The sequence below is a fragment of the Uloborus diversus genome, chromosome 6 (assembly GCF_026930045.1).
Source record: "Uloborus diversus isolate 005 chromosome 6, Udiv.v.3.1, whole genome shotgun sequence".
Taxonomy (NCBI): Eukaryota; Metazoa; Arthropoda; class Arachnida; order Araneae; family Uloboridae; genus Uloborus; species Uloborus diversus.
In genome coordinates, this window is record NC_072736.1 from 97,091,336 (window position 1) to 97,104,664 (window position 13,329).

The 13,329-nt window shown below is 32.3% G+C and overlaps 1 protein-coding gene across 1 annotated transcript in view; it reads right to left on the bottom strand.

The window, feature by feature from the left end:
* The window catches only part of LOC129224874 (unconventional myosin-XVIIIa-like), a 37,056-nt gene that overhangs the window by 11,819 nt on the left and 11,908 nt on the right, over positions 1-13,329 (bottom strand). Inside the window, exons 3-6 of the mRNA XM_054859420.1 lie at positions 12,337-12,528; positions 9,316-9,492; positions 520-730; positions 211-353 (exon numbers count right to left, since the gene is read on the bottom strand). Coding sequence (XP_054715395.1) covers positions 211-353; positions 520-730; positions 9,316-9,492; positions 12,337-12,528 — 723 coding nt within the window. The remainder of the gene's footprint in view (positions 1-210; positions 354-519; positions 731-9,315; positions 9,493-12,336; positions 12,529-13,329) is intronic.

The window sequence follows — 13,329 nt, forward strand, 5'->3', positions numbered from 1 at the left end:
CTCATTCAAATGAGCGGAACACGAGCATCAAATTTTTACTTTTCTCTCTCATTCAGACAAACACGCCCGTGTGTCGTGTAATCTGAGGGAGGAACTTGGCTCCAAAAATGCAATAACAAAACAAGATGAAACATTGCACTGCATCTAGAATGTTTAAAACCACATAAATACAAATATTTTAATCACACTACTGCTACTCAAAGTACTCACTTGCACAGATGCTGAAACCACTTGTCCAAAATGATCTAAATCTAATGAAAAAAAATTTGTATAACGAGACGCATTCGTGTTCATCACAGTTTTTGAGTTCCCGAAGGCTTCAAGCAATGTCAAAACTGCATTTAATTTTTCACCTAAAAAATAAGGGAAAAATTCAATTACATTTATTCACTACACAATTTCAATAAAAAAAAATAAAATAAGTAAAAAAAAAAACCTTCAACAAGGAGTGAAAAATTACTGTAAATTTTTAAATATTTTTTTAACTGAAAATAAGATTAAACAACTTAAGCAACAAACCTGTGAGTACTTGTTTACTTGAGGAAGTTGCAGAAACCAAATATTGCAACAGGTGGCGGAAACTTGTGGTCTTTCCACTACCACTTCGACCTTGCACTAAAATTGATTGGTCTTTTCGAGTTCTCAAAAGGTTGTTTAAAGCTGATTGTGCAACAGCATATATATGTGGAGGCACATTGTCATCTCTACAGCTCTTAAACATTTTCATGACCTGAAAATGTTAATGGTTAAAAATAACACACCTCTGTTCTACACACACACATATGTATTACACATAATAAGGTATCATTTAAAAGACTGCCACCACAAATGAGTCATTGCAAAAAATTTACAATTGAACGGCCACAGGAAAGAACAATCAAAGCTTTCTGCCTAACTTAGGTCATCCAAGGAAATAGTGGATGATTACAGATAGCATTTAACTACAACACTATACACAGCCAAGAAAGCTCATAGTCCCCGAGTTACAACAGGAAAAAGATTAAAAACTTCAAACATAAAAAACATAATACTGAAAATGTGCACATGGTGGACTATGATTGTTCTTCCCCTTGGTCCTTCAATTGTCATTTTCATTGACATTTGAATATGTAAGCTTTCCCCCAATCTGGAACTTTTTCTACAAATACACATGCAAATCTGACATGATTACACAGAGATGCCAACAAGGTGTCGATGGTACAGACAGCACCATTGAAATTTTAGTGTTGGGCATTTTAAAGTGTAGTTTTTTTTTTTTTTTTTTGAAGGGGTGGGGCTCTCATTCTGGGGGTACTTTATTGTATTTGAGGGGGGTGCAGTGGTTCTAATTGCTTCAAAGCATTTTGGAGTAGGAAAATTCCAATTTTTTTGTATAGTTAACTGCTTTTGGAGCAGATCCATAGATATCTTATTAATCGCCAATAAAAATAAATTGATTGAAAAACCAAACCATTCATCATACAAAATGATTATAATCAAGTTTTCTTATAAGCAGAACAAAATATACACTAGATAGTACTTTATGGGTAAAAAAAAGGGGCATATTTTTCTAAGTTATACATTTTACTGATAACAAACCTTGTTTTAAATTGTTATGCTCTTTCTATGAGGTTAATTTTCTTTTCTATTTACTGTTTTTCATGCAAAACAACACCCAGTGAAAATTTTGAACTTACTTTTTTTTTTAATTTCTGTTTTTGTGCACTGTTTGTATATTAATTTTGATAGAAATTCTTTCTGAACTTTTACTGCATCATTTTTTTTTTGCAACTATATATACATATATATATATATATATATATATATATATATATATATATATATATACACACATATATACAGGGCCGCGCCAAGTTAGATTGGCGCCGTTGTGCAAATGTCTTTCGAGCGCCTTTAGGCAGTGATGTTCGGGCAAAATATAGTAGTTAACTCCTGGGGTCAGATTTTGTAGACAAATGCAATATGAAAAAAAACGATCTGTAAACTTTCAATTTTGGAACACGTGTTTACTTTATATCTCTAAGTTATTTTGAGTATGGGCGGGTGTTAAGGACGGCCGATTGAAACTGACTTATTCTCCTTGAAACCTTGCATTGAGCTGCTGTTAAAAAAGAGGTGGCCAGTTTCAGTTAATCAAAGCATTTTACCCCAACAATTAAAAAAAAAAATCTTGGAATGCAATCAAAATAATTATTGCTCGCTAGTATGTAGATTAAATTTCTAATATTTGATATACTGTCCAGAAAGCAAGATGTCTATTTCTGAACTTTATATTAATCGATATTCAGTTTGTTTCTGAAGAGAATTTCAAAATATAGAAAATTTTGAAAAACCTACTTTACCGAGATAGCGGGTTTTTTTTTCAGATTGGACCCGGTTTGACAAACCCGGCCTGTGTTACACTAATGCGCTTTTGGAAAAAGAAAATATTTTAAACGTCTAAGTTAACACCGCTCTAAATATCTCTCTAATTAATAAATATTGAAAGTGTTATGCCGTTCGAAATATGACAACAGAGTACTGAATATATTTCTAAATTGAAGTAGAAGATATTTCCCCTTAAGAGGACTCATCAGACAGAAAATTTCTAGCTTTCGGAAGAGAGAGAGAGAAAGCTGTAGCGTTTTCCTTCCCCTCTACCTGGAGCGGCTGACAGGTTTTGGGGGACGTCTTCTCCTCTATGCTGTCACCGCTCAAAATTTATTGGCAGGGGAAGAGGGTCCGTGTATAGTATTGGATGACCACATACAATTTTTGCGTTGACTCTTTTAGCGCATTTTAGTTTCGACCGAAATCTTCTACACAATCGGTGTTTTGTGCCTAAATTTCCTTTCCTTATGCACTGAAACTCGAAATTTTGTTAATTTTATATTCGTTATTTGTTTTCTAAATTTGATTTATTAAAATGCTTTCACATGCTACTTTTTATGCACAAGAAGGATATGCAGTAGGATCATTAACATTTCGTTTTCCTTCGAAACGCAGCATTATCAATCTGCAAATCAAAAGCATTTGCAGGATTGATAAAACAAATTATGGATCACGTTGCTATTTGAATTTGGCGCTCTTGTTCATCAAATATTACCGCATCATTACCGCCAGCACCAGGCAAATGGGCGCGAAATTCCTGCAGTCTGGCTGAACTCACCAAAATGAAACAATTATTCAAAATTTGAGGAATGTGCCAAAACAAGGCCCCCACCCCCCTCCCAATTTTAAAGAAACGACTTAGACTTGAAATGATATTTTCGAATAAAAGCAAAACTGTTACTTTTGAAAACAGTTATATTCCAGTACTAGCTCTTACCCGCGGCTTCGCTCACGTTGATGTAGTTTTTTTCAATTGATTTAAGTTAATGGTCATTACAGGCAGAGGTCAAATAGTTACCAAAAAATTGTTTGTCTCTAGTTTCGTCGACATTTCAAATTGTCTGTCCCCTTAAATGTATCAAAAGGTATGATTAAAACTGAAAATTAGGGGGAAGGGGAGTAAATGAAATGTCGGCAAAACTGAGAAGACACCCAAAAATCACAAAAAATAAATCACGAAAACGTTCAGGAGTTGCAAAGAAGTCATGGGTAATTCCCAAAACAAAACCTATTCGAGTGAGGTCAACTATTCTTAAATGAAGTGAAACAGTTCCCTTATAATCCCGATCTCCATCAAATACATAATATCCAGCGCTACACCGGCAATCTAAATTATTGTATAATGTATAACTTCTTACCGTAGAAATCGTCCCAAAATGGGATCAACAATGATGCTACCCGAAATGTTTCCAATAAACAGTAAAAATTTGGCAATTGTATGAAATTGTGCGCAAAGACAAAGTAATGGAAGTTTTTGCGCTGTTTATGAATTTGCGAATTAGTTGGCGAATTATTTTACGTGTTAACAAATTTAAAGAAATATTAAAGAAATGGCGATATTCGGTTACATGGTGAAAACCGAGAAACACAGTACTGCGTAGTCTTTAGCTTCAAAAACAGCGACAGTTGAAAAAAATGCCAAATGCCTTAGCTATTGAAATGATTCCACAAAAAAAGTTTGACTAGATTCCAGCTGATCGATTAAATATACCCAGTCAATACAAATAAATTTAAAAAAAAACCATTAATTGCCTCAAAGTTGCATTAAAATGGGAAAAAAAAATCAGCCAAATCCATGTATTATTTGCCAATCTTGTGCAAAAATCTTACTTCAAGATTTGACTTGAGAAAAGCCTTGAACAGTCACGAAAAGCAAAGATAGTCAACAATACAATAGTCTCTATCGACAGGGAGTTGAGATGATACACTAAATATTGTATTGAGTTAAGGAAAGCCTTCGAACATGGAACTAAAAAGCTCATAACTCGTTTTTTATTCTACTTAGAAATTTCGAAAAGGTGCCATCTTCAGCAGAAAAATCAGAGCTTTCGATGGACATATAATGTTAATATGTGCAAGTATTTTTTCATCCCCATATTAGAGAATTTATACTAAAATTGTGTTTTATTGCCTCCCAAAGGGGGTTTTGCCCCCCATAATGGGACGAAAACTACCCTATGTGTTATTCTGATGCATAAGCTATATTATTGTGAAGTTTCATCAAAATCCATTTAGTAGTTTTTGCGTGAAAGAGTAACAAACATCCATACATCCATACAGACAAACTTTCGCATATATAATAGTAGTAAGATTATTTTAATCTTTTGCAATCTATATTCTGTAGCATTTGATCTATTTCAGCCTCTGCTTCACATTTTAAAAGTCGATTATGAAAATTACGTTTAAGAACTTCATTGGCCGCTGCGACACCATCGTTAACTTTCTAACCAGAAGTCAGTAAATTTAATAATCAATTAAATTTATCCTGATTTAATTAAACACACTGGTATGATAAATTATAAATTCATTTGTAGAAACGTGAATCGAAATAAAAGTAACGGAAAAAGAATGATTATGAAAATTTTTCCGCATTAATTTCCATATTTGTCAAGCTGTATGGGAATGACAGAATCCTTACCCCCCACTTATCGAATTATCAGGGAACGTATTTTTCAGACTTGAAACATACTGTTTTAATTCATAGGGTAAATTTTAGAATTAGTAAAGCGGTTGAAAAAGAAAATCAAATTTGTTTCTGAAGTTTTTTAATCAAAGATTGCAATCTTGAATCATTACTTACCTTTTTTTTTCAATGTCCTTTTTTTCTCTTTTCGAATTTGTGCGTAGTAGTTCATTTATGTATGTTTTTAAAAGCAAGAGTTTTGAATAAATTTCAGGTTTTCTTTTCAGATTTTTTGTTTACGCTAAATGTTTCACGAAAAGAATACTAATGAATCGAAACAGTGTAAAAGTTATACCATAAGAACAGTGGCACCCAACCTGCGGCTCGAGGGACACATACGATCTGTGAAGTTGATACGTGTGGCCCGTGGTCTTCTTTAAACTCAACAAATCGAAAATCACCTTTAATGAGAACGTCAAAAATTGAGCTAAATATTCAGAATTGGTTTCTGATAAACTGATGCAATTAAAAAAAAGATGCATCAAGTAATGATTACATCAATCATTGGTTTTTAATTTTCATTCCTTTTTTCTCGTTTTCACATGTAATTAAAAAAAATGTTGAACATTTTCAAATTTTAGTTATTTTCTGAACCGCTAGAATCATTTTAATATGAGGTGTGGTCTCAAGTAGAAAAATGTTTGGCACCACTGCCATAAGAGATCAAAAAATCATCAAAAATATTTTTTATTTCAGTATGAAGTATGAGTTTAATAACTTTATTTCTGGAAACACTTCTGAAAACAATTGCAAAAAAATGTCCCCTGTGGCCCAAGCTCGCTTATTATAACTCCAGTTTATTACGTTTTATCTGAAGTTTGGATTTTTAAAGATTGGAAAGTTTTGTGTATTTGCATGAAATGAAATTACATACCTTTCCTAGCATCCGTTTTATTTCTACCTACATTCGTAGCATAAGATGGGAAAACGCAGAACTTCGAGGCTGTTAAGCTACCTCTCTCAAAATGTTAAAATTATGTGCTCAAACTTCACCATCATTATTTTTTACATAGGTGAAACCAAATGGGAGAGTAAAAACCAATAAAATAAAAAATAATAAAAAGGCTTATTTTGGACCACTCTAATTTACCATGCTGTTTCGTATAAGCTGAAAAAGATGCCATCATAAACAGGGGCGAATACAGAAAAATCTTTTGGAGGAGACCCGAAAATTGAATCCCCTCCCCCCGCCTTTTCGATGTTTAACAACAGAGTTTTGATGACTTTATTTTTAATGGTTTTGCGGTCAATGAATCTACTTCTAAATATAGGAATATTATGCACTAATATATTTTGAATGTGGACGGAAAACATCTTCAACGTTTCAAGCCAATTAAATACTAAACCCAATTTAATATCACCGAGATGCTATACAATGAACGGTTTTAATTAGGAACATTGAGGGAAATGTTATTAAATAAACCCATCTCTCGTTTGAGTTTCATAAATTAATTTATATTTTAACTACAAAATATTATTTTAGTAAGAAAATCATAACTTCATAAAACATAAGTTTTATTGAAGAATTCAGAAACTATTTCTGTGTGAATTTCAAAGCAGTTACTGATTGTTTTTAAAGTCATGACACAGTTGAGATAACATATTGTATTCTACACGCCGTTTCCATTAATAATCATGATTTTTCCAAGAAACTACCATCATGTGATTTCTATCATTTTGCATTTTTTATGAGCTGAAAATGAAATCTATTATTTGGCAAATAACTGCCTGGATCAAAATGACTTTTTTAGGCGAACCTGCACATTTTTTTTTAATGTTAATTATTGATTCCATAAAAGAAGAATTAGTAGATGAATGGTGATAAACATTCCCTAGAATTCGAAACCAGTGAGTTAAATGTATTCTGCCACTCTGGACCTCTGACTCTAGTATTACTTCTTTAGCAAACAAGAATGCTTTTATTCGAAATATGCTGTGTGTGTTTTGTGTCAATAACCTATATAAAAAATGCAAAAAAGAATTCAATTAAAAATAATTAATAAAATAGTTAAATTAATTCATCCCTTTGGGGGGGCACCCCTAAAATCCGCTACTGATCATAAACTTATGATTTGCTTTCTGACCCGCCATAACTCTTCTAGGTAAGCATATACATATGTATTTTTTTTAATGTTAATTATTAATTCAATGAAAAAAGAAGTAATAGACAAATCGCGATAATATATAACCCTTGGGTTTAAAACCATTGAGTTACATATCTTTTTTCTTACTATCCTTAAATTCCAATAATACTCGAAAAGCAAACAAAAGTGATAAGGGTAAGTTCAAATTTTCTTCTAGGTATATTCAAATATTCTTTCCTTTTTATATAATGTAATAATTTAAAAAAATATATAGTTACATTGTGACAAAATTAATTGAAAATTATTTAATGGGTGAGTTCAATTAATTTTATCCCTTCGAGAGAAGCACGTAAACTCTCAATCTCCTCCTCCCCCCCCCCCCCCCCGAAGATTTGCAACTGCATTTAAATCGTGATGTAAATACTTTTAAAGCTTAAATTTTGTGTTTATATACATAATTATACAAAAAAAAAAAAAAACCCCCGCAATTATTTATTAAAAAATAAGCAAAATTAAATTTATGTAAGAGCGTCATTTTTGCCAGGTTTTTTCCTCGCAATTCTCAAGCGAAGGAAAAAATCTTTCCAGACAGCTCTTTAGGACAGTCGATCTGTGGAGAAGCAGATGGAGAAGAAACACGCCCACAAGTGGGGTGCTGACCGTTTCCCCGAAAAGGCCATAAATCACTTGCGTAGAGGCGAATCTCGTACCTTCGTAAAGGGGGATGGAAATTTTTAGTTTGTGAATTGGAATAGGCTCACCATTTATTTGATTACTGTTGTTCTATTAAAGCTATCGAAAATATTTTAACATCTTTAGAAAGCTGAGATTATACGCTATGCTTCTATTTTTTTAAAAATCCGAATACTCCTCCTGGTTCGTCAAAAATTCACCTTTTCTCAAAGTTCAACTTCAAGTTTGTATAAAAAATTTTTGAATTATTTTAATGAAAAACCGCAAAAATAGAAGCACTCTATAGTCGTCACAGATTAAGTCAAAAAAAGAAAAGTTTGAAAATCTCAATTTCCCGATGAGCTATCGCAAGAATGAGAAGACATTCTGCCCCGTAGGTTAACATAGGGATTTGAAAACCGGGAATCTGTCTGATGCGGCCTCTTAAAATCTGAAACTGCAATCATTTCCGGTAAAGTCAAAAATTTTAAAATACAAAACCGTTACAAAAGGCATTGAATTTAAAATGCAAAACAAAGTCTCTCTAAAGTTTTTTTTTTTAATTTAATGCGCAAATAGTTAAAAAGATAAAGGGGGGAGGAGAATCGGGTAATTATAGTTAACACACTTTTCGGAACTAAAAAATTAACCTAAATTATTGTCTGCAATGTATAATAAATATTACACAGGTCTAAGTAATATGCAAATGTGCTTACCCTATTTTTTTTTTTTTTAAATGTATGATAACGTGAAGCAGTGGAGTTACAACGAATTAAAAATCAAGACTATATTTGCACAAATGATAATACAAGATATTCACCTCTAGAACAAAAATGGGGGTAAGCAAATTTCTTGCTCCTCGTATGCTCGACCTTGTGTAATAAAGACATATGAAATAGTATTCATGGATCCACATTAAGAAGGAAAATGCTAATGTATGCATTAATTTAAGTCACTTGTTTTCAATGTAAAGGATAGCGCTTTTGAATAGCATGTTTAGACACAACAAGTCAATAATTTTTCCTTTTAGATTCTTAGGGAGAGGGATTAATTGTTTTAATGACGAGTATAATTTCACTGCCTCCATTAGATATCATGAAGAATTCACATTTTTCTTTTTGGTTAGAGTTCATTCTCCTTTTGTTTGAAGCATTTTTGATCGATAAAGCTTGGCGCCCTTTGGGTTGTAGCGCCATCATGCGCCATGCGACTTTGCACATAGGGACGGTGTGACCCTGTATGTATATATATAGATATATATTACTTCTCACGAACCAATGTATTAAAAAAAATAATTGAGATGAATTATGCTTAATTTTAATACAACAGGTTCCACAAAATATTCATAACCGATAACTTCATGGAAAGAATTTAGAGTACATGAAACAATACTTTATAACATAAACATAGTTCAAACACTTACGATACACAGTATGAATATAAAATAAGGTAACATTGTGTGCAGTATTTCAATTGAAACTTTATTTTAAATAAAGAAAGAATTACCTTTTCAGAATAAGCAGCAAGAGGTTGCATGGGATTTAACACCAAAAGATTATTTCCAGCATACGTATATATTAATTGAGAGCAGTATCTTTGACGTAAGGTATGAAGAACACTAGATTCATTTACGTGACGTAAGTGAACTAAATTCTCAAGGAAATCAAACTGAGGAAGATTTGCCTGTAATACAAAAAAAAAAACATTTAAGTAATGCAATTGTTGAATTTGTGATCAAGATTTATGCAAAAAAAAAAAAATTGTAATCAACTAAGTACTTAATTTTTAGAATAGGAACTGATCCTAGCAATAATTTTGAACCTCATTTCAATTTAATTAAAATAGCGGTGTAACCAATTTTCTTTTTTTACATTATCTTTATTGAGCCATTCGAACCAGTTGAGTTCCAAAAACGTAATTTTAGACTATCCTTGATATTAAGCGTTCCCCCTTAGGGAAAGGGGGCTCGGGTACTCCCCCTGTAGTACTTCTGAAATCAAAGTACTAAAAATGCTATTTTAAGTCACCTTTGGTACTCCAAAAGGAAGGTACAAGTTTGGACACTACTCTTTCACCTCCTCCTAGGATATGTCATTATTTTTCAAGTAAAAATATTTATGGAAAACCTTCCCACATTTTCTACATTTTTTGGATTAAAAATTTTCAAACATAGTTTTTAAAAAGAACTCAGGGCAGGAGCGGCATTTCAGCATTTCGTTTCGGGAGTCGAGTTTCTTGAACATGAATTTCTTCAGTACAATACAAAATAAATATTTGTTAACAGGAAGGAATAATAAAATGGTTTTAATTTTAAAAATAAGTAGGTTTGTTACGAACAATTAAAATTTTTGCAACCAAAGCTTTAAATTTATTTTGTAACAAGTTATCTCACAAAATATATCTCGGTATGAGTTTTTATCTTTTAGTAAAGTTTTAGTCTGCTATTCTTGGGGTCAGGGAGAACAGAAAATTTTCTAATTTTGTATATTTAATCAATATCCAGTGTTTGGCTTTATTTCCAGTATAGCTAAAGATGAAGGTCTTGCTTGCCACATTGCGCTTTGAAGGTAATTTTTATTTCCTGAGACACAAAAGTCATCTTTAAAATGACTGCCCAGATTGAAACAGACAAAAAACAATGGAAGCAAGAAAAAGTTATGTTAAAAAACACACTTCTTTCAGATTTCTCTCTTTAAAATAACCAAGAAAGTTTCTTAAATTGGGCTAGTATTTATTTTGCATCATTAAAAAGTATAGTTGTAATTCACAAAACAATTCTTCTTTCCTCATGCTATAAATTTTTCTTATAAGTGCAGTGCTGCAGCGAAGGGTTGGTCCTGGGTGGGGGGGGGGGAGTGAAAACACTCCCCAAGAGCCATTGGTTTTACAAAAATGCATATTCTAATGCAGTACTTTATGCACATCAAAAGGCTGTTTTGATTAAAAAATTCCCTTCAGAAGGTATTTTTCACAAAAAAAACCCAGAAGGTACTTTTGATCAAAAAACCCCCTCCAGAAGGAATTTCTGGCTGCGCTCGTGTAATATTTTCTTTTTCGTTTTCTATAACCAACCTACATAAAATTGAACTTAAGACCTAATGATAAATGTATCTCATCAAATCCTGCCTCAATTTCTTGAGAAACTGAATTTATTATTTCATTCAAAATATTAATTTTATATTTTGACTACAACTTCATGTGGGTTTTGTCATCTCTTCTACATTGGCATACAGTAAAAACTATTATAGAAAGTTCTGTCACAAAGTTCCACACTTAATTCAAGTATGCATTAGTGAAAAATTACTAAGAGTTTCAATTGTCAATCCAATAATTGAGATTGGAATTTTTATGATAGAGTGTAGCATTGTTCAAAAAACGCTCCACAGGAAATAAAATAAACAAAAATTCAAACAAAGTCATACATATTAAAATAACATTTGATTTTCTATCACTGAGAAGGTTGCTTTCCAGTAATTCTTCCAGGGAGCTTTTATAGGTTTAACTCTTGAATACCATTTGTGTCACTCAGAGATTGTCAAGGAAAGAGCCTCAAGATATATTAGTTGATGTGAAAGTATCTTTTGATGTGGGAAGTTTTTCAAAAATAGCATATCTTTACAAAAGGTTTTTATGAAAGCATATAATATATATCGAGTTGCTAAAATGTGTTTCTAGTACAAGGAATCAATAAACACTTATTAGCTAGGCATTAAGTTATAATATGAGCATTAAATTTATGCAAAATGACAGAGTTCACGTGTAAAAATTGCGCAGTCTCAACACTGTACAGGCATCTCACACAAGATGCACCATCATAACATAGATTACACAATTTTGAAATATTTAACCTGTATAAAGAGATTACTCCTTTAGTTAAGGCAAACCATTATACTCCATCAGTTTTTTCTGTTCTGAAAATACTGGCAAATGATTTTCTAAGTTATCTAAATTAAATTTATCCATTTTTTAAAATTATTCTCAGTGAAAAATTTGGGGGTACAAGCGCCCCCTCTTGACCCCCTATTTGCCGCCCCTGGCTCAGGGCATACCAGGAAATCTCCAGATGTTCTGATGGGCAAGTCCATCCCTGCCTTTTAAAGCTATTATGCACGTAGCAAAATTCAGTATTTTCAAAAAAAAATATTTTCAGCAAAATTGGAGCCAATACAAGATCCTAGTCTGAAACAACTTTTATTTCCAACATGAGACATTTCTACAAAATTGTTTAGAATTTGTTAAAAAATCTTCATTCTTTTCTTCGGAAAATACATAATTTACTATGTTTTTATAATCATTCATTTTTCCAAATCATAAAATAAAAAGATAAAGACACAGGATTGAATTAAATACTAAACAGTTTCAATCTCTTGAAGAAATTTGGAAATTACTATACAATTTCTGTTCAGTGTATATTTTAGTTTGTTTTATTTATTATGACACATAAGATCAAAACATTTATGCCCAGATGCATCAAGTTTAGTAACTTCATTTTTTTTAAAACCACATATTGACACAATGAATGCTTACTTTTTCAACATCTTCTTCATTCACTTCCAAAACATCATCTGTGAATTCTAATTTCACAAACATTTTGCCTTCTTGTGGTGGTTTCTCTGTTTTGACTAGATGAGCAGCTGAAAAACCACCTTTATGCACAATCCAGACCATCTCTTTAGAAAGCCATTTTTTCTCCCTATCAACTTCTTCCTCGGATTTTGCCTTTTAAAGTAAATAAAATTATAAGTTTTTTTTTAAAATTATAACCTTGTGAATCAGAGTAAGAAAAACACGTAATAACAGGAATGAACAAATTTTATCACTGAAATTTCAAAATGGAAAAATTATGTGTATTCAATAAATAAATTAAAATAAAGAGAAGTTGATAATGGGAGAACTTTTAACTCATAAGTAAATTGCATGTACAGTAAAAGACCATTGTACCTTGAGACCAGAGGTTTTGCCTTACATAGGTCTTTGTGTTACAGATAATCTCAAATTTTCAAATACAAATACAAAAGTGACGACCAGCAACAGGCTCTGGGCCCAGCTAGACTGGTCCCAGTCAATTTACAATCCCCAGTGAAGATCAATAGCCCTCTTAAAACTGTCTACTCCCTTGCTCATTACCACCTCTTCCCGCAAGCTGTTCCAAGGTTTCACTACCCTGCTAAAATAATAGTTTTTCCTAATATCCATGTTAGCCTGAGATTTAAATAGCTTAAAACAATGACCCCTTGTTCTGTTTTCAGTGCTAAACTTCAGCCCCGTAACATCTTTCATTTTAATAAATTTAAACAGCTGAATCATGTCCCCTCGGTCTCAAGACTGTACATTTTTAGCCTTCTAAGCCTGGAATCATAAGTGGGAAAGTCCACTTATTAGACTTGTAGTCCGCCTTTGAACCCTTTCCAATACATTAACGTCTTTCTTAAGATAAGGAGATCAAAACTGAACAGCATACTCCAAATGGGGTCTTACCAAACTTCTATATAAGGGCAGAAGAACTTCTTTAGATTTGTT